Genomic DNA, 22538 nt, shown 5'->3' with positions numbered 1-22538 from the left:
ATGTAACTCATATGATGCATGCAATAAGGGATTGTTGCAAATTCTTCTCACACTACAAGAAACCTGTGGATTAGCGATGACCTAAATTCGTCGCTAATCCGACGCTAATCCGTCGCTAAACTGTTTAGCGACGGATTAGCGTCGGATTAGCGACTGAAAACTTTCATCGCGAATTTTTCGACGCTAATCCGTGCCAGAACTTGTCCGTCGCTAATTTGCGACGAATATGATCCATTGCGAGTCCTTCGCTATTTTAAATTAGCAATGGATAATATCCGTCGCTAATCCGTTGTTAAATTTTTAAAAAAACTAAAAAAGAAAATTTGCTCGCTGCCGGCGCGTTCTTCGGCAAGGAGCATTTTTTTTTTCACAGAACCGGCGCGTTCTGGCAGGCTGCGATTACGCGCGGATCCAGGGGAAGCTCCTCTTCAAGTTCTAGGTCTGCCACGAGAACCAACCGAAGAGCTTCACAGCAGTGGCGCGTTCCGGGAGGAGCTCCTCTCTTCAAGTTCCAGGTCTGCCATGAGAACCAGCCGAAGAGCTTCACGACGTGGGCACTCAGCTTCAGCTGAGACTCTGCGTGGATCTTCGCAAGCTGCAGGGGGAGGAGCAATGAGTACGGCATCTTCGCAACTCCGGCAAGCTCTTCGCGACTTCGCGCGGATCTTCGCGACTCCGGCAGGCTCCAGTGGCTCCCCAACAGCAGCCACCTCTTCGTCGCCACTCTCTTCGACTCCGGCAGGCTGCAGTGGCTCCCCAACGCCTCCTCTTTGTCGCCCCCTTGACGTTTCGGCTCCGACGAAGCCACGACGGCTCCATCTGCGACTTCTCGTGGGGATCGACTCTTTGTATGTGTGTGTCGTCAGCGGAGCTTCGGGGATAGTTTAAATTGAACGGGAGGGAGAACAAAGGGCGGAAAATTTTTGAACGGAGGGAGGGAAAATTTCGCGCCTCAGGTGGGACGAAAATTAGCGACGGAATTAGCGAGGGAATTTTTCCGTCCCTAATCCATCGCTAATTAGCGACGGATTAGGGACAAAAAAAATCCCTCACTAATTCCGTCGCTAATTAGCATTTTTTTGTAGTGTTTTGGCGACGAAAAAAAATTGTCGTTAATCCCTCGCTAATTAGCGACGGAGATATTTCCGTCGCTAATTTTGCAAATATTTCAAACGTTAGCGACAAATAGTTTTCGCTCGCTAATCCATCGCTAATTGGCGACGGAAAAAATCCATCGCAAATTTCCGTCGCTAAGTAGCATTTTTCTTGTAGTGTCAGTATTTGTCCTTAGATATATATTACTAGTGATATTTATCTTTTTAGAATTGTCATTTCTAGGTTGTTGTGTCAGAGGGTTTAGCAGTTTGAAAAATCTTTGTGTTTCTATTGATTTGGGATTAGGTCCAAATTATAAAGGTGATATGGGTCATATCAGTCCCCGTTGGGACTGGATCTGCTTTGTCACCAGAAGAAAAAATAAATAAATAAGTATACCAGTTCAATCGTGAAATGAGTTGGTCCTGTTCAAGTTCAAAGAAAGAGTGTTTAGACCCTTGGGTCTGATCCTTTCATGGATCAGACATGAGCCCATGTTCTGAAATGGATCAGACCAGTCCTTGCTTGGGACTGGGTTTGTCCAGTATCATGGATAATGTGTCAGTTAAAAAAAAAATAGTGATGTATATAGAACTGAGTGGTGGAGATTCATGGACTGATCCGATAATGGATCAAACCTGAGTCTAATCCACTAAGCAACGGTCCAATCCTCATTGGGACTGGGTCTAAACAGGTTTATTTGTTTCGCCTTGTTTAAAAAAAATGGTTTATAAATATTTGGCAATTTAGTTCGAGTTTTTGTACTGAATAAAGCATAATCAAGCAGTGGGCACTATTGATGACCTTCTGTGTGTAAATAAAATAGATTGTCCTGTTACAGGTTTAAGCAAGCCATATTTTTGTGATGCAACTAGTGACTTATATGAAATAAAACTTTACATGTTGGCCTAACTAGATCTCAAACCAAATACGGGCTAGTTAGGTTATGTGTAGTTTAAACTCTCCATAGTGATGCTTGGTTGCAAATGATAAATTAATATGTAGATATACTTTGTAGTATTGCAAAAAAGCATGTTTTAAGTTTTAAATAAGCATGATATCGGGTGAATTATCATTTCATGCCATTGAATAAATGCTTGCTGTGAATTTCACCTAATCGGACCCTAAGCGTGCATGATCGGTTAATTTTGTGAAGCATGGTTTTTTGATATTTTTTTTTATGAATGTGTTGACATGTTAATATGCATAGGTACACTGTTACATGTTTAAATGCATGTGTTAAAATTTTATGAAACATGTTATTGAATGTACTATTATATTATGTCTCTGAATGAACAATGTTATTGAATTGCAAATGCATGTGCATTGAAGTGTGTGGCATGTGACTACGTGTAGATGCGTGATATTATTGATATTCAATGCCTAAGATGAATGTGTAAATGTATGTGAATGCATTATAATTATCATTCATGGCATGAAGGTGACATTGAATCTTGCATCAAAGTGCTCAAGATGGAGGCATAAATCCTTGAGATAGATTTGTTATGTATGTGCATGAAAGATCTATTGTTCTGCATTGGTAAGTGCATGCATTTTTACATACTCATGTATAAACTTATTATTAGTTGTTAAAATTTAGTCTTGTTATGGAACTGTGATATCATGTGTATATGAAATGGACAATTATATGAATTGATGTTTAAATTTATTAAAGTATGATTCATATATATTGGTTTTAGTTTACTTGTGTTGGTTTAGTACCTTCTACTAGGGCTCAATGAAACTGACCCCAAAATTATATGCAAGTACTTATTGAGGATGCCTTTCGATGGCAAGATGTTGCGACGGGTCGAGAGCTAAACCTTTTCTTTCTCAAAATTTTTTAGAATAGACATTAATTTGTTATTTTGGATATTTTATGGACTCTAATGTTATTTTAAATTCATGAGACTAAATTAAGTTATTTATGCATTTGATAAATTTAATTTAGTATATGGTTTGATATATGTAACCGCCCAATCTCTTTAACCGATCTTTTTAACAAATGATTTTCGTTGTTAATTTTAAAAGTATTAAAAAAAAATTCTCTTGATTTTTGGGTTAAAATTTTGGGGCATTACACTGAGTCCGGACACAAAGGTTCGATTAAAACATGGACCTGGGTATAGTTTGTAAAATTTTATACCAAACCCAAACCCAACATGAGTTTCGATTAAGACCCGTAAATTTTCAATCTAAAAATGATAAAAGTTATGGTTTTACCTGGGATGGTCCAAGTTTGGTTCATGTAATTTTTATCGGGTCCGAGTATGGTTTTTCTTATAGTGCACCCAATTAGACCCAGGTATGAACCTGATACCATACACGAAGATCTTGTTAAAGTATGATTCCACCTGGGTCAACACCAAACCCGACTGGTTGACATCCCTAGTTTTAGATATATTTTAAGAAATATAATATAGCATATAACAAATGATTTATGTATTTGGTTTGCAAGCCTAGGTTCAATAATAAAATCTTAATGCTTCAAGCTCTAAAACAATGTAATATGTTATTATATTGCTTCTTCTTTTTTATATTTACACCGAGAAACCACCCCTTAATATTAGAGACCTAGTCACACTGGCTCTACCTGCGATACTTACAATCACTATCATGGCAATGTGAAACTCCGTCGGCTTACTATTTGCCCGCAGTGAGGCACCATACTTCGATATGCATGGCCTTGGGGTTGTGATTATATTGTTTTCAGCTCCGAAACAACTCAATCTTGGTTGTTTAGCTCAGGCTCATTATGGGCTTGAACTTGGCTGGGCTTATCACAAGAGAAAGCCAAGTTTGAACACTTCAAGCTCAGCTTCTTTACTAGCCATAGTTTGAACTCATGATTGGATAAACATGACTGAAATATTTAACTTGACATTATAGCATAGTGACAAACGTTTTTTATCAACAATTTTTGTTTTCCAAAAACTCATGAGAAATTGAAAAATTCCATAAATATCGCATTTTTTTTGCAAAATATCAGCAATAAAAAAAGTAATAAAAAATATAAAATTTTTTATAAGAAAACATTAATAAAAATTATTTAAAAATAAAATACATGTTTTTTTTTCACGATAAATAGCCATTTAAAATGAATATATCACATTTAAATCACGATATTTATGTTTTTTCATAAATCTCGCGAGAAATTGCTGTTTTAAACTTTCAGGAAATTTCTCACGATATTATCGCAAGATTTTCATAAATCTCGCGATATTTGTCACACTGCATTATAGTGACAAATATGGGCCATATTTTGATAACATCAGCATCTGTGATATTTTGGTCATTGTTTAGACAGTTAAAATAACGTGATGCTTTAAAACATCATGATGATGTCATTTTAGTGAAAATGCTATGATTTTATCATGATATTTATGCATTTAACGATTTATTCATAGGAGAAAAATAGAGATGCTTTAGTTTTTTCTTCTTTATCTTTTCATTTGCTTAACAATTTTGTGTTTATTTTTTTTACTAATTAAAAAAAAGCCTGTGTCATAGCATAGAAGAAGTTAGCATTTGAGACCAAAAGCACTTTGAAAATTGAATGGTCAGTTTCCAAAGGATATTAAAAGACTTTTCTTGGTTAATAATTGTAGTTAATTAAAAAAAAACGCTGTTGGAAATTTTTGATAATTTGCAAAGTTTAAGGGCAAAAAATTAGAAAATTTTACTACAGAAAAAAAAAACTAGGGTAATTTTTCTTATACAGGCCCATCTTTTACCTGAGATTCTATGTCAGGTACCAACCTTTCTAAAAATCCTAACATGGACTTACAATTTTTAAAATATTTAAAATACCGACAAGTTAAATATTTAAAATACCGACAATATCCTCATCCATTTTTCCTTTTTCATTCACTAATATATTTGTTATGGATCTGATTAGAGTGTTAACGGGTCAGACTTTTATTTTATTGATTGGGCAATACCCGGCCTTTGACATCCTTAGATCCGATCCAAACTTGCGCATAAAAAAAAATATGCCAGATCCCTTTCCTTTTTCCATGGGAAATGCTGGGTGTCAGATCCGGTTTGGATCTCATCTCACAATAGACCTGTTAATTCAAGTAAAAAAAAGAGGCATTATTAGACAAAAATTTTACCAAACCCAACTTTAATACTTATCCGGTTCTAACATGGATCTGAACAAGCCCAAATGTACGCTTTAACTATCTAGTCCAAATTTGTATATATATATATATATATATGCCGTATGAAAATATAGGTTAGATCTACTTGTGTATTTGTTTTTCAAGTTTGGTTCAAGTTTTAGACCCATATGCGACTTAAGTGTCATGATAAATTTTTAAATCTAGTTTGAAAACTGGACCCTTTGATATGGTATCTGCTAATTCAACTATATTGATAATTTAGGTCCAACCCACACCAAAAATAATCCAAAATATATTTATCATGGATCTGGCCCAAACTAGAACAAATGTGGTACGGGAATAGGTGGAGGCAAATTTATTACACGTAATAAGGTAGGTGTTTTGAAGGGTATTCATGTATTTTTATTCTAATCAACAAGGATAAAAAAGGATTTTCAGAGCACTGTAAAGCGTACCTATCCAAGGTCTTTATATGACCGTTGTCAGAAAAATGTAAGTCCATATCAGGAATTTTAGAAAAGTGTGTACCTAAAATGGAATATTTAGTAGAAGGTGGGTTCTATCAGGAAATTACCCTAAATATTAATAAAAGAGTGGGCCTGGATTGACATTTCCAAGTCTCCGCTCGTTCTAGCGCCGTCGGAGTTTTCCGGCCGGACGACTCGCTTTTCCGGCACGTTGGTGAGTCTCTTTCCCTCGTTTTTTAACTTTTGTTTTGGAGGCATCGTCGGAAATCCCATTTCCGTCGAATACCCCTACCTTCCACTGTTTGCTTGTTTCCTTGATCTGATTCTAATCCGGTGGAAATTTGGACGGAGAATCGTGTGAATCTTTCTCTATTCTTGTTGCTTCATTCTTTAGATTCATGGGTTTCTTACTTATGTCTGCAATCTCTCTCTCTCTCTCTCTCTTATGGGAATAATGTTTTCTTGAAACAGGATTAAAGAGGGCGCAATGGGGTTCATAGGGGAAACGGTGGAGTCGATTCGGTCGCTTCAGATTAGGCATGTAGCCACTCAGGCTGTTAGCCTCGGTATGAAATAACTTCTGTTTCAATAGTTTTGATATGCTTATCAATAATTCGGGTTTTTTTCGGCACTTTTTTTCATTTTTTTCCTCCGTAAATTCTTGAGATGATGTGCATCAGGAATGATTGTTACGTCAGCCTTAATAATATGGAAGGGGTTGATGTGCGTCACCGGAAGCGAATCGCCCGTCGTCGTGGTTCTTTCTGGGAGTATGGAACCTGGCTTCAAGAGGGTATGACTTAAACCTGTATATTTTACCTTATTTTTGGTGCTCATCCTTGTCTTAGATCAGATTCAGTAGTCTATGAAGTACTGCTGCTGTGTGTTGTGTATGTGTTACTAATTTATCAAATGAAGCCCGGGATTCCAACAGCATAGGGTTGTTGATTAGATTATAGATACATAGCATCTATCTGAAGGATCGTTACGGTGCCCAAAATTCAAAGAGAGACATATCATATGACTGGCTGTTCAAGATAGTGGTCGCTAGCATAATGTGGTATTCTTGTTGTGGGTCATGTTATTCAAGCTCTATTAAGTTGATCCTTTCTGAAAAGGAGAAAAAAGCATACTTGGCTCTCTTTTTTTTTGTGTGTTCATGGTGGTAATTAGTTGCTTATAGATTTGATTCAAGTATGACCATATTGAGACCCATGTTGCATTGACATGGACACGGCTACGGGACAAGGCATGAATACTGGATTTTCATGAAAATTAGGACATGCGAGTTCACTATGCCATTATGTTTTGGGGCATGACGCCTTCCATGGGATAGTGACGTAACCTGTTGAGAAGTTGGATCAAGGCAAGGTGGCACTCCCAAAGTCAGTATCCCGGGAAGCGGAAGCGGGAAGCCAGGCACTTTCAAAATTTTAGGAAGTGGGAAGCGTAGGACCACTTAGGAGCGAATCAGAAAATGTCTCGGAAGCGAACCAGAAGCGAGGGATAAAAATAAAAATAAAAATAAAAATACAAAAAAATGAAAAAAATGAAAAAATGGAGGAAGCGAGGGGGAAGTGCGCTTCCAAAAAAAAAAAGCGTGCTTCTCAGCGCGTTTCGGAAGTGCGACGTTTCGCGCTTCTGAAACGCGCTTCAGGAAAGCACGCTTCCCCAATTACCTAGGCGTTTCTGGTAACTCTGGGCTGGATTGTGGAAATGACAAGGAAATGCTTATGGTGCATAGGAGTAGCAAAGCATGTCAAACTTTGTTAGGCGGGAAAGGGGATCCCAAGAAAGTGAGAGCCTTGGATAAGTGCTGGGCGTAAGAAATGCCTTATTGACTTGAAATAGCGGGCTTTGTGTGAGCTTTCTTGTAGTCAGGAAAGACCGTGGAGTCTTACACTTAAGTGATGTTAATGATTGAATTTGAGAAGTTTAATGGATATGGGTCAAGATCAGATCTTGTGAATAATTTTCCAAAGCGAAGTGGATCAGATGAAAGTGGAAGAGCAACTATAAGGCCTCCATTGTAACATCAATTGGAAACACCCATGAAAAGTTGTTGCCAAATATACAGGAAAACAAGCTCCTCTCAAAGGTATGATAACTAAGCATGTTGAAGTTTTGAGTGAGGGAGAGTTACCACATGCTCATTGTTGAGCATGGTTGGTTGTTCCCGAAATGTGATTGATGTGCCGAGTGGATGTAAACTAGTTTGTGATAGTTCCTATTGTAGCTTGGTGTAAGGCACTGATGGTGTGTGACTGGGCATGGTTATGAGAGGTGCAACATGTGGTGGCATGCGTGATGGTTAGGTTGGTCGGCAGGTGCTCTTGCATGTATGAAATCACTGAAATGTTGGAATATGATAATGGGTTGAAAAAAGGTGCTATTTGTAATAAAATAGCGAAAGTGATAAAGACAATACCACTAAGGGCTTAAACAAGATTATACTCACAATGTGCACAAGTACAAGTCCATTAAGGGACAACACAAATAGCTAACAAAGGGCAAACACATGGGTAAAAAATATAGGATCTTATTGAGTTGCTTGAGTAAAAGCATAAAGAATAGGAGGGATCACACCCCTATTTATACATGAGAAAAGGAGAATAGAGAGACCATTGGGGGCTCCCAAGAGTCGTTGGTGAGCCCCAATGACTCTATGGTAAAAAAAGACCATAGAGCCCCTATGGTTCCTCTAATTTACAAAAAAAAAAATAACAAAAAACTATATTTGATAAGCAATTTTATTATAAAGAGGAAATGACTAAAATGCCCTTGTAGGGCATTTAACTATTACAAAGATTGATAACTATATATAGGTATATATATATATATATATATATACATCTATACATATATTTTAACACTCTCTCTCAAAATTGTGATAAAATAATCGAAAGTTTGTCAAGAAGGAAAATAAAACGAGGTGCAAGAAGAGCTTTGGTGAAAAAATCTACAAGTTGGTATTCTGATGTGACATACGTTAATATAATAGTTCCTCTTAATTATTCATCTCTCACATAATGACAATCCATGTCAATGTGTTTGGTACGCTCATGGAATGTGTGATTGCTTGCAATGTAGATTGCACTTTTTTTATCACAACACAACTTCGAAGAAGAAAAAATGATTACACCCATATCTTTGAGAAGACTTCACAACCATGCAAGTTTCATTGTTGTAGCCATTGCCCAATATTCAGCTTCAGTTGAGGACAAATATACCTTTTGTTGCTTCTTGCATCTTCATGAAATTAGAGAATCTCTTAAAAACACACAAAAACCTATAGTTATATTATATTTTTGGGATTTTCTCCCCAATCAACATCAATGTAAGCAAATAAATTCAGAGAGAAAGAAGCGTATAAAAAAAGCCCTTTAGTGATGGTATTTTTGATGTATTTGATAATTCTTAACATAGCACCTATGTTCATAGTCTATGTCACATGGGTGCGGGTGCGGGTGCAGGGGTGCGGCACTTTCAAAAAACTTTGGTGCGGGGGTGCGGCAAAATATATATATATATATATATATATAAAAGTTCAAAAGTTGGACATAAATTATCATGGGTGTGGTCAATGCACCCAGGGTCAGGTTGACCGCACCGGGTGCCGCACCTGCACGCACACCCGATGCGGGTGCGCCACCCAGTTGGGCGAGTCTCTGCGACATAGTTCATAGTGGTCGGTGCATGCTTAAACTAGCTTACAGAATGAATTGCATGATCTATATCTGGTCTGGTGATGGATAAGTAAGTGAGTGCCCCGATCCGCTGATGATAGGGTGTAGGATCTTCAATGAGAGTCCCATCTTCAAGCCTTAACTTAGCATTGATCACTTCTGGGGTTTCTATTTTCTTGTCATCTGAAATTCCAGACTTGGCGTAAATGTTTGCTTTAAGCTTCATTTGAGACAGAATGTACCCTTTGAGAGAGTATGCAAATTCAATGCCTAAAAAATATCTCAAATAACTCAAGTGAGACATGTCAAAATTTTCTTTTAAAATATTTTTAATATTACTATCTCCATGTTGGTCACTCCCAATGATTATCATGTTATCTACGTAAAGTAGAAGTATGACTACTTTGGTACTTGTACTTTTAATAAAAAGAGTAGTTAGAGTATAACATGAATGAAAACCCAAATAAGACATGACACTACTAAATCTATCATGCCAGGTCTTTAGGGCATGTTTAAGGCCATACAAGGCCTTTTTCAGTTTAAGAATATTACCATTTTCAATACTAACTCCCGATGGAGAGTTCATATGAACTTCCTCACTTAGTTTCCCGTTAAGAAAAACAATTTTAACATCAAGTTGATATATGAACTATTTTTGGATTGAAGCAATTGCTATGAGGGTTATAACACTTGTCATTCTGTCTACTGGGGCAAATGTTTCCTCATAGTTAATTCAATATTCTTAAAAATATCCTTTGGCAACTAACCTGACTTTATATCTTTCTAGGGTTCCGTCACTTTTGGTTTTAACCTTAAAAACCCATCTACATATCTTTCTTCCTTAAGGGAAATAAAGTTACTTCCCAAATATTAACTCTTTTAAGAGCATCCGATTCTACATTAATTGCTTCAACCCAATTTTGAATATTTTTAGCATCGTTATAGTGCGATGGTTCATAGTAGGAATGTAAGGCTATTAAGCATGCTCTATAATTTGGTGTCAAAGTATCATATGATACGAACCTACTAGGTGGAATAGAGACACAATTGAATCTTCTAATTGAAATTTCTTCTATAGAAGAATCATGTGTATATTTTTCCAAGGCACTTGGAGGGTTCTTTTTCTTACGCCAGGTATGTATTGGTTTATCAATATTATCATTACTTGATTCGGCATTTTCAATATTAGAATGCCCATCATTTGTTAAAATATTATGTCTCTTTTAACTGTAAACTGAAATACCCATCAGGGGTATTTCAGTCCTTTTACTCAATAGGCGTCAGGCACCCTAATAGGCTAACATTTTTACTTTTTCTTTTTTTATTTACTTTTGCCTTTTACACCTTTTTCTTTTTACACTTTTTTTCTTTTTGACTATTGTGAAAGGGACAACTCCATATAGCTGTTGGAGCTGCCCCAACAGTCACAAATGTGACCGTTGGGTGCAGCTCCAACAGTCATATTGAGTTGCACCCTGTGGCTTGTTTTTGCATTATAAATAGGCCTTAGTGGCCTTTGTAAACACATCCTTTTTTGTGAGTGCATATGCAATAACAATGCTTTTGTAAAGCCCCTCTTGGGAACTTATGAATTGAAGTTCATTTTGTTTCATGCTTTTGTGCATGTGTATCCGTGCCTTCGTGCACTTGTGAGTGTTCTCCTTTGTGCCTTTGTGCACTCTCTGTATTTCTTGTATTGCGGTGTTACACACAATCTCTTTTTATAGAGATTTTCACATGGTATTAGAGCAAGGTTGCTTGGAGAAAGAAATTAGTGTGATTCTTCTCAATATCAAGTGCTTCGGAAAACGTGCCTTCAACTTTTTGGTGATTGGAGTGGAGACTCTTCTTCATTCAATATTTTAGAAAATTACTATAATAAGAAAGATTTAAAATCTTATTGTGGTACGTATTCTTTTCTTTCTTCTTTCCTCTCTAATGGGTGAGAAAGACTCTCATTTTTCTCTTGGTTTTAAGCTAAATGGCTCAAATTATCACGTGTGGGCCGGAAATATGGAAGCTCACATCAAAGGGAAAGGGCTTTGGGGTTACATTCAAAGCTCGATTCCGGAACCAGAGCCTAAATTTACTTTGGTTAAAGAAGGGAAAATCAAAATCCTTGAGGGAGATGAAAGAACTAATGCTCTTGAGGAATATAGTAGGAAACATGAGGAATGAGAAATGAAGAATTTCAAGATCTTGTCTTGGATTTTCTCTTCCATTGAGACAAGGATTAATGCCAACATTATAAAGTTTAAAAAGGCTTCTCAAGCGTGGGAGTATCTTGAGAAGATGTATACTTCTAGGGACTTGTCCCATAAGTATTATCTTCAAAAGAAAGCGCTAACTCTTGTTCAAGGTGATATGTCTATAAGAGAGTATTTTGCGGAACTCTCTTCCATTTGGGATATTATGTCTCTTTTAACTGTAAACTGAAATACCCATCAGGGGTATTTCAATCTTTTTACTCAATAGGCGTCAGCCACCCTAATGGGCTAACATTTTTACTTTTTCTTTTTTTATTTACTTTTGCCTTTTACACATTTTTCTTTTTACACTTTTTTTCTTTTTGACTGTTGTGAAAGGGACAACTCCATATAGCTGTTGGAGTTGCCCCAACAGTCACAAATGTGACCGTTGGGTGCAGCTCCAACAGTCATATTGAGCTGCACCCTGTGGCTTATTTTTTTGCATTATAAATAGGCCTTAGTGGCCCTTGTAAACACATCCTTTTTTGTGAGTGCATATGCAATAACAATGCTTTTGTAAAGCCCCTCTTGGGAACTTATGAATTGAAGTTCATTTTGTTTCATGCTTTTGTGCATGTGTGTGCCTTCGTGCACTTGTGAGTGTTCTCCTTTGTGCAATCTTTGTATTTCTTGTATTGTGGTGTTACACACAATCTCTTTTTATAGAGATTTTCACATCATTATCACCATTATCACTCAAGAAATTATCATTTGAAGAAACATCACAAGAGGTTAATTCTTCTTGTGGCAAGAAATCAAATAAAAAGTTATAATCTACTTCATCTTTTTCCTTAGTTATCTCAAATCCATTTTCATTTTCTAAAAAGGTTACACACTTAAAAACATAAAATTTGTTATTCTTGAAGTCAAAGCATCTAAAACCTTTTTTATTTTCTCCATAATCCATAAAGACACATTCAATGGATTTTTTAGATAATTTGTCTCTCTTTTGTAAAAGGACAAAATATTTGCAACCAAAAATTCTCAAACGTTTATAATCGGGAGTTCTTTCAAATAGTTTTACATGTGAAAAAATATTTTGAAGGGATGATGAGGGCATTCTATTTATCAAGTTGATGTTAGAGCAACTCGGCCCAAAAACTCTCTGGAACATTTTTAGAGATAAGTAAGATCCTAGCGGTTTCCATAATATGCTATGTTTTTTTTGGATAGTCCGTTTTGTTGAGGAACTTTTGGACAAGATTTTTTATGACAAATCCCATTTTGTTTTAAATAATTTCGAAATTTATTTGATAGATATTTTCCACCTAAGTCAGATTTAAGGATGAAAATATTGCTTGAAATTTGATTTTTAATAATCATGTAAAATTCTTTAAAACAAGTAAATACAACAAATTTGAGATTAAAGAAGTAAACCCACACATATCTAGTGAAATCAGCAATAAATGTAGCATAATATGAATAACCTCCTTTTGATATGATCGAAGAGGGTCCCCTAACATCGGAATGCACTAATTCAAAAGGTCGTTTTTCATTTTTCTAAAAATATAGTCCTTGCAAATTAATTCTTTCTCATTACAGAATTTTTTTCCAAAAGGAAAAAGATACATCTTTGAATAGCTTGGATTTAAAGTCTCTTATGCCAAGTTTCAATGTCTTTATCTTGGACATAGTTACAAAATGATTTTGAAGGAAGATTTAAATATTTCATGTAGTAGAGATCTCCTTTCCTATGGCCTTGCCTAATCCACTTCTCGGACCGGAGATCCTGCATGAAGCAACCCTTAGATGAGAAGGAGATTTCATATCCATGATCAAATATTTGAGAAACCAAAAAAATTTAAATTTAATTTTGGAACTCCAATTTTTGAGACACAAGTTTTTACAAGTCTCTAAGGTTCAAATACTTTTAATTTGCAAGGATGTTCCATCGGCAGTGGAAACATAGGAACTTTTTGAATTAGTGCAAACATTAGATAAATTATTTTCATGTGGAGTCATATGAAAAGAAGCTCTCGACTCAAGGATTCAAGAGCACATACCTGGAGGAGAGGAAGATGCTATCGTGCCCCCCGAAGTTGTTCGAGTGCCTTCGATAGTTAGGTAAGTGAAAAAGTGTCTCCTCATCTTCTAATGGATTCTTCTTTCTTTGGTGTAGTTTAATCAACGAAAGCTACTTTTTTTTTTGAGGTATCATTAAGTTTGGGATAATTTGGCCTAATGCGTCCCGGTTCATAACAATGGTGACAAATGCCTTTCATATACCCACGATTATAGTTATTTTGCCTCTCAAAATTTGGAGGCTTGTAAGATTTAACATGATTGTCGGGTTTAGAGATGACCAATACTTCATCTCCCCCTTTAACCATACCAAGACGAGTTTCTTCTTGGCAAACTTTGGCAACTGCATCTTGCAATGGAAGAGCTTTAATTCTATGAAAGAGAGATCTTACTTGCTCAAACTCGGGCCTAAGCCCATGTAAAAATTGGAAAAAATAATTTTTTTTCATCTGTTCTCTCCTTAGCTCAACATCTTCACTAACAACCCACTTGGGTTCGAGAAGAGATAATTCGTCTCAAAGTGGACCAAGAGAGCTAAAACAATCACGAACGCTCATATCACCTTGTTTGATTGTTTGTATTTTGTCTTGTAAGTAAAATTATCTTGCAAGATTTTTTTATTTTACATACCCTTCAAAAAGAACCAAGCCCCATTGGCTTTACGAAATTTGGCAATGTTGCCACATATCTTGAGCTCAACATTGTTCATAAACCATGCAAGAATCTTGGCATGAATACTTTCTTAATCCTCTACCTTAGTTTGATGGTCTTGAATGACTTTCATGCGTGCATCACCTTCTAAGGCATTCTCTTGATCTCCTTCTTTTTTTGTGAACTTTAGTTGTGGTTTCGAGATGATGCCCATGACATACCCCCAAAGTTTCTTTCCTTTGAGATTGTTTTCTATAGCGGATGCCCACATCATGTAATTTGTACCATTTAGCTTAAAGGAGAGATCGATTTTTTGTTGAACACATGGTTACTTTGAAGAAGCACTTCCTCAATAACTCGATGGCTCTGATACCATGTAATGAAATAGCAAAAGTGATAAAAACAATGCCATTAAGGGCTTAAACAAAATCATACTCACAATGTGCACAAGCACAAGTCCACTAAGGGACAACACAAATAGCCACCAAAGGGCAAACACAAGAGTAAAAAATATAGGATCTTATTGAGTAAATACTTGAGTAAAACCTTAAAGAATAAGGTGGATCATACCCCTATTTATACATGAGAAAAGGAGAATAGAGAGAGACCACTGGGGGATCCCAAGAGTTGTTGGGAGCTCCCAATGGTGAGACCGTTGGGAGCCCCAACGACTCTATGGTCAAAAAGACCAGAGAGCCCCTATGGCTTCTCTAATTTACAAAAAACAGAAAAAAATAAAAATAACAAAAAAACTGTTTTTAATAAACAGTTTGACTAAAATACCCCTATATGGCATTTAACTATTACAAAGATTAATAACTATATATTAGGTATATATGTATATAGGTATATACATACATGTATACATATATTATAACACTATTGAGTGGAAAATGAAAGATTAATATCATTTATATGCAGCGTTGGATGTGTAACATTAGCAACATGTGGTGGTAGGATGGCAGATGACAAACAGTGACCACATCCACTAGGCAATGTTGTATAGTTGCATAGAGATGGCTCATTGCCTGTAATGGTGTTGGATTGCTAGAATATATTGGTGGCAAATCCTGCATTATTGGTGGTGGTGTGCATGTAGAAAACATGAGCATAAGGGACAGGCAATCAAGGTGGTTAAGGTCCTCAACTACTATTTTGTTTTCTCGTCTTCTTAAAATGTTCAAGCATGTTAAAGTTCATATTTGTGTTCAAGAAAAAAACAAACAGAATCATGAAGCATAACAAACGATTGAGAAAAGCCACAAACCACATTGATTGTGTTCGATTCATGTCATGTCACCTAGATATGTTGCTCGAAATCATGTGCCATTTTGACAGATTATGATGTTACATGAGGAGTGTTGACTTTTGCCAGGTTAAGTTTTCACAAAGATCTCGTTCAGTTCAACATCTTTATTGCTTCAGCCACTCATGTCAACCCCTTGGCTAAGTGCAATGAAATATTTTATTGATCATAACCATCTGTTTTCACGATAAGTTTCTACTTGGATGATATATTCACTCTCTATCTTTGGGCATGCCTCTGTTGTTATCCATAGTTTGTCCAACCATTTCCAAACATCAGTGGCTTGTGCTCTTCATCATGCTTTGTTTAAAGGTGGCTTCCTCAGGTTGCTTCTTTTACAATCAACCAGTTACTCCCTTTTGATGTCTTTTCCGTTTGTGGAATTGAAAGAAATTTATTTTGTGAATCACATCAAAACTAGAGTCAGTATCCTACGAAAATATTTGGTATGGGTTAAGAAATGACCTTGATCCTGTTAGCCGGTATGAAATTTTTATTGCAGGATTGGCCTTAAATTTCTGGAACAATGTATCCATTTTATTCTATCTGGAGCATTTCATTGTTGCTCCGATTATTTTTTCACCTTTTTGGTGATCTGTGCCCTACCTTTTTTTGCTTCCTTGAGATTGCCCTTGTTCTAACTTCTACCTACTTAACCACAACCTAATTAATGCTATCATTTCATGCTCCATACCCTTGTATGGACTTACTGATTTGATTCCTTCACTGCTTATTCGAACACAAGTTGCTCAAGCTGTAATTCCCTTGTAGCTATTGGTATAGGTGAAATAACCTCTTTCAGTTTGAACAGCATATAGTAGCACAAATTTTCCAAGTTGAGTGGATGATTGAGTGACCATCTGCACCAACACCTAGGTCTGTCTCAATCTGTATCCTTGTAAAGCCCAACTGAGCTGGTAGCTTCAAACCCTGCCACAACTCAAAGAAAGACAAGCCAAGGTAATGCCGGATGTGAGATGGTATATTAACGTGCACTGATCACAGCCTACATAAGAATCCAAAACTACTCTACAAGTTCTATATGCTGAGATCATTTCCTACCTAACTATATTCATCACACCTGAGTTCTCCCATCTTCTTGATGATCTTAGAATTTGTTCCTCTGGTTCTGGCCATGTAATTTGGAGTTCTGAATCCACCTGATAATCCTCAAACCTGACATCTCTTAAGTCACCAAAGGTCCCTAGGAAATCCAGTTCCTTGGACAATTGCATCTCTCAAAATATTTTTGTATCAATCACCAACTTCCAAACATGTTTGGTATCAATGGACCAAGCTTATTCTTCTTGTAAGTTCCAGTATCTTTAAAAAATTTTCAGGTAGAAAATTAGTTTTTGCCTGACACTGGCCAGAACAGGTTGCTTTCTCTTTCTTTTCTTTTCTTTTTTATGTAATTGTCATACAATCGTCAGTTATTGACATTAAATTTTATGTTTTTCTGTTGATGAATATAGTATCTATTTTTTATTTTTCTTATTTTCTGCTCAATTGTGTTTACAAGAACGACATTTAGCTCCTTTGCCAGGGCTATTAATTTTTTATTAAATTCTCTTTCTGACTATTTGTTGTCTTGTAGGGTGACATATTGTTCCTACACATGAGTAAAGATCCTATTCGAGCTGGGGAGATTGTTGTGTTTCATGTTGATGTATGTTTCCTTTTGGCTTATACTTTACCATGTTCAATCGTCTACAGTGCTCTCTCTCTCTCTATGTGTGTATGCGTGTGTGTGCAAAGGCATATGTAGAACTATTTAGGCTGGTAGTAAACCTCAAAATCAATGGTGGGGTACGAGACATCCCTCACCTGGGAAAGGTTTAAAAATTAGACAGGGCCTAAGGAGAGACTGTGAGAAAAGTTATTCACTTATGTTGACATTGGGTATGCCAGTGGGAGAATCGAGGTGTGTTTCTTCTGGGATTTTCTTTCAATGAACTTTCAGGAATAATCATGATAAGTGGGAGAATCGAGGTGCTACCCAGCCTTTCTTTGGAGAATTTGTCATCTTTCAAGACATCTAAAATTGTCTCACCACAGTCACAAACACACACACAAAAATATATATAATTTTCATTGGTGTACACATCTCTTTTTTTTAATCTTCATTTATTCTGCTTCCCACTGATGTGCTTATTAGGTATAGAACCACAAAGTATTGATCATAGATTATTTTACTTGCATGTTCTCATACAACATTCTCATTACTTTGATGCAGGGCCGTGAAATTCCAATTGTCCATCGGGTAATCAAGGTGAATACCCATGCTTAGCTTCTTCCCTTCATTTTACATCTTAATTGTTGGTATTCAAATTATGCCATTTATTCTTACTTCATGTTAGTCCGAGTGGTGAACATAGGTTATGGTTATGCATAAACCTATTTCCTGCTTGCAGCTTGTAATTGCACAAAATGCAAGTCTGCCATGATTGGGCTCTATAAGCTTTAATCTATCAGATGATCCTACACTTCGTAGGACTGTGTAATAAATAAAATTATTGTGTTTAATTTTGCACAATCGGACATGAAATGGAATTTTTTCTGAATTTGGAGGCAAGAAATCTCTTAGAAATGGGTAGCTTAGGGTTTAGAAGTGTTTTCATGGCTGCAAAAAATGTTTGCATGACCTGATTTAAGAACAGAAAGCCAAAGTGGCCAATCTTAAACAATTGGCAAACAAATAACTCTTTCTCCCTCTGGGAGAAATGATCACCTTGTATGACAGGCTGTTAGTATAATGTAATTCTGTATTATATGAGTCATATATGATACATTGTCAAACTCTGCTTTCAGATGGAATTTTCTCTTTTTTCAAATGGTAGCGGGGTTGGTGTGGGGGTAATTTTTTATTGAATCATTGCTCTTGAATTTAATTATATGCTATGTAACCGCGACACGGTAGTTCGGTTGCCGTACCCGCGTTGACACGGGTACGGGTACCAGGCACAGTGCAGGACGCCACGGGTCGAGTCCCGCACTGCGCTGGGTCGGGTCAGGTCTAACGCAGACCTGAACCTCAGGGGAAAAAACAAAAGCAAATCCCCTCCCCCCCCCCAACCCCAACACACCACACACACACACACACACGAAACCCTCAACTCTCTCTCCCTGGTCCCGCTCTCCCTCCCATCTCTGGCTCTCGTCTTCCCCTCTCTCTACCGTTTCCCCCTTCTCTCTGTCTCTCTCTCTCAGCGACTGCAAGGTCACTTGAGAGAGAGAGAGAGAGAGAGAGAGAGAGAGAGAGAGAGAGAGAGAGAGAGGCGGCGGGAATGGGGTTAAATAACCCTTTCCCTTTTATATTTTTCCAAACACACACACACACGTATTTTTAAACATCCCCTTATTTAAAAAAAATCATTTTACCCCTTCCTCTTTTACATTTAAAATGTTATTATTTTTTTCTTTCATTTAAAAATGTTATTATATATATAGTCATGTCCCCGTGCCCACACCCATACCCAGGTGACATAGATTTATGATTAAGTATTGCATTCAGACAATGTTCCCTATCGCCTGAGTCCTTATTTATGGTAGGAGAAAAGTTAGCGTTGCATGGACATGAATCAGAATGCTAGTGTTAAGGTTATTTTTACTACAGATATTTGGCACCAATGTTCGAAAATTAAGAGTATGCATTGGTGGTTTGAGTTGGACTTTGATGACTTGGTTCCTTTCAAGGACACAATGAGTTTACTCATTTAATTTGGGAGTCACCAAAGTGGGGCTTTGGATTGATCTCACAAGATTCCCAGTTGGCCAAGCCTTTTGGGCTGATGACGAGTGTTATGAGTTTCCAAATCTTGGACTAACTGTGTCTTCTTAATGCTCAAGTTTAAGAATCTCAACAAAGATTGGTCGACTATGTGGGTAGGTAATTCTAGGTTATTCTTGTCATTCCTCCCTTTTGTATTTTGGCTTTTGATGAACATATATGTATTCTGAACATTGTCTCTTAATTGTATTTAAAATTTAAGGTGATATATTTAAAATTTTTCTTTTGCTTGGTGTTCATAATGAAAACCATTAGTCATTATGGTCCGTTCTGTTATAAGAATAAGCACCCTTTTACATCTAAACTAGAGTCTAGGGCATTGAACTCATGCATCTGCTGGAAGTATGATTTTCTAGTGAATGTACTGTATGTTGATGGTTGCATGTTCTTGTTTACCAGGTTCATGAGCGGAATGACACTCGTGAAGTGGACGTACTAACAAAAGGTTGCCACATTTCTGATTTCCGAAATCTAAAAATTGGACGTTCTTAATTATCAGGAATGGATGGTTTCAAATGGCTGTTTTCCTAATAAATGTACACTTTCTCTTATATGAGTTTATTTAATTTATCAGGGGATAACAATTTTGGAGATGATAGGCTTTTATATGCCCATGGCCAGCTCTGGCTTCAGCAGCATCATATCATGGGCAGAGCTGTTGGGTAAGATATTATATACTTAAAATTGGATTTTCTTTACTAAATAATGCATAAGGCTACATCTCATTTTGCCAATGTGGTTGGCAGTGTCATTTTTCAGTGCCTGTATAATTTATTAACAGCATCACTGAAATTCTTGGTTAAATATTGGCCAGGTTTTTACCATATGTTGGCTGGGTAACAATTATCATGACTGAAAAGCCCATTATCAAGGTTCGCTGTCTTCTTCTTTTTCTTTAATTTTTTAATGCTATTTGCTTTTGGCCTTGAAAATTATGATGGCAAGATTGTCGAGGCGTACTCTGGCAAATGAATTATGTGTAAGCCGGACGCACTTATGCTCATTCTTGTGGCAACTTTTTTTCCCTTTTTAATATATGCTTTTAACCAATGAGGTATCAAGTGAGATACTTTTTGAAACGTTGGTGTCTTCTATACCAATCATTTTCATGTCTTGGCTTACTTGGCAAAATTAGAAAAAAAATAGGGCTTCTGTTTATTTTTTGGATAGTGTCCTTAGAAAGTACAGTAGTTGGCCTATTGAAGCGGCCCTTGTGTCTCAAGCGTACGTTTGGAAAGGTGAAAAAAAAAACAGTTCGGCATTTCAAGAAAGGTTGATCATACGTGCTACTAGCGTACTAGTCTAAAGTGATGCTTATGCGTATGATTTTTTATTTGTTGTCCATTTTTTGCAGTATCTTCTCATTGGAGCCCTAGGATTGCTGGTTATAACATCTAAAGAGTAGAAGCATGACAGGTTTGTTTGCCATAACATGTTTGTGAATTTCTTTATCTAGAAATACATGCTCTCTTCTATGAAACTTTTGCGCTCGAAACAATAGGAGTTTGCTTGTTGGTGAATATGTGCACTTCTAGCTTTGAGTCTCATTTTTCAGCTTCATATTCATTCTTTTTTTTTAATGAAACAAATCTGAGATATAAAGTTGCTGCTACACTGACCATAAATATATTGGTTTTTGGTGTATGTACTTCATGTGGATGGAGAATTATTTCCTTTAAAATGTTTTGATACTGGTCTCCTTTGAGTTGCAGGTAGGTCGCTGGTCAAGTACTTAGAAATGGAAGTAGGAGAGCTTTCCACTGCAAAAGTTTGGTAGTTGTTGAGTGGTTTTTCTTAGGTCCTCATTTTTTGTAATCCTCATAACTGAGAAGCTTTTTCAATTATGCTTTGGTGCGAAGATGTTTCTAGTCGTCTATGAATTTATACTTTCAATAGAAAAGACACAGATAGGAGCTCCTTTTTTTGGCATCTAGCCCAATCCTCTTTGCAGTGCATGACTATTGTTTTTTCTCTGACTTGGTTGGACTAGCTTATCTCAGCTAAAGAATTCAGTTGGGTATCTTTTGGGTTATTGAGTTTTTCTTTTCTTTTTTTATTTATAACTCGAAGAAACCACATCTGGGATCAAAGACCTGGTTGCGCTGGCTCAGCCTGCCATACCTATGAACGTCGTCCAGCGGCGTAAAATTCCGAGGCTAAGATGGGTTATTCAGTTAGTCTTTGTCTTCAGCAGAGTGACCTATGGTTTGTGGTGTTGCCCTGATAAATACATAACTTGATTCTAAGGCAACTACATAAGCTTGATTTCAGGTGGTGGGGCTAAGGAGAGATTGATGCCCCTGGTATATGACCTATCTTCAAGTGGTTAAAACCTCTCGCCCGCCCCTCTTGCTCTTCAATGAGCCTGTTGCTTCGGCCCTAAGACCAAGGACGTGCATCCCGGGTATCGAATTCTTGATGTCCTTCAACTTGAATGCTTAAGCCCACCCATAACATAGATGTTGCTTTCAAAGATATGCATTAAAAAATGCCTAACGGACTCACCACCTCTGGTTGAACTTGGGCTTGTGCTGCAGCTCCAACTCCAGACATTGTGAACCATCTTCTGAACAGCCCGGTGATGTTTCATGAATAATGGCATCAGCAATGTGTGTGTGTGTTTGTTTTGATGACAAAGTTTTCCGCCTAAGTGGGTAATCTTTGGGTCCGAGCCCACCAGTTAAAGGCACTCCCACACACCTGGTGAGAGTTGAACCTGAGATGAAGGGGTTAACCTTTTTCTCCCCAGGCCCGCTGCCACTCAGGTGACCTGGGCGGGTGTTACCAACCTGTAGAGATGTAGAATGATCGAATTTCTGTTTGGATTGGGTAGACAATGAATCCTAGATAATCAATTATGGCATAACCTGAACTGATTTTGGGTCTGCAACCATAATCAGGTTCAGGTGTTTAGTTGAGGTTCAGATGTTTTAGATTTGGATATCAGTCTTTAACCAGAACTCTTTATTTTAGCTAATTGAACCTGGGAGGGGTCATTGGATAACCTACCTAAATTCGAACTTTGATCATCTCATGTACGACGAGGAAATGGGCCTGGGTCACATCCGCTTTTAGCCCATGTCAATATCCCATTTGGAAAAAGTCCTGGATGTGGTGGGTCTTAAGAGATACCCACTGGGTTTGGATT

The 22538-nt window shown here is 37.1% G+C and overlaps 1 protein-coding gene across 1 annotated transcript; it reads left to right on the top strand.

Moving 5' to 3' along the window:
• Positions 1 to 5835: 5835 nt before the first annotated feature.
• On the top strand, positions 5836 to 21410 carry LOC149827597 (uncharacterized). The gene is made up of 10 exons (XM_090018177.1): positions 5836 to 5900; positions 6158 to 6252; positions 6367 to 6479; positions 17198 to 17269; positions 17837 to 17872; positions 19790 to 19835; positions 19965 to 20052; positions 20205 to 20262; positions 20745 to 20806; positions 21103 to 21410. The coding sequence occupies exons 2-9, from the start codon at positions 6174 to 6176 to the stop codon at positions 20793 to 20795; spliced, it is 543 nt and encodes a 180-aa protein (XP_089874303.1). The 5' UTR covers positions 5836 to 5900; positions 6158 to 6173; the 3' UTR covers positions 20796 to 20806; positions 21103 to 21410.
• The last annotated feature ends 1128 nt before the right edge of the window (positions 21411 to 22538 follow it).

This window comes from Nuphar pumila, chromosome 10 (genome assembly GCF_984573655.1).
Source record: "Nuphar pumila chromosome 10, dmNupPumi1.hap1.1, whole genome shotgun sequence".
NCBI lineage: Eukaryota > Viridiplantae > Streptophyta > Magnoliopsida > Nymphaeales > Nymphaeaceae > Nuphar > Nuphar pumila.
Note: the sequence above shows the minus strand (reverse complement) of the source record. Positions and strands in the feature narration are given on the sequence as shown.

Excerpts from the sequence above, each read along its gene's own strand:
- LOC149827597 (XM_090018177.1), top strand. The coding sequence starts at position 6,174 with ATGGGGTTCATAGGGGAAACGGTGGAGTCGATTCGGTCGCTTCAGATT. Across the intron at positions 6,480-17,197 it reads TGGAACCTGGCTTCAAGAGG|GGTGACATATTGTTCCTACA; the intron begins GTATGACTTAAA and ends GTTGTCTTGTAG. Across the intron at positions 20,263-20,744 it reads CTGAAAAGCCCATTATCAAG|TATCTTCTCATTGGAGCCCT; the intron begins GTTCGCTGTCTT and ends CATTTTTTGCAG.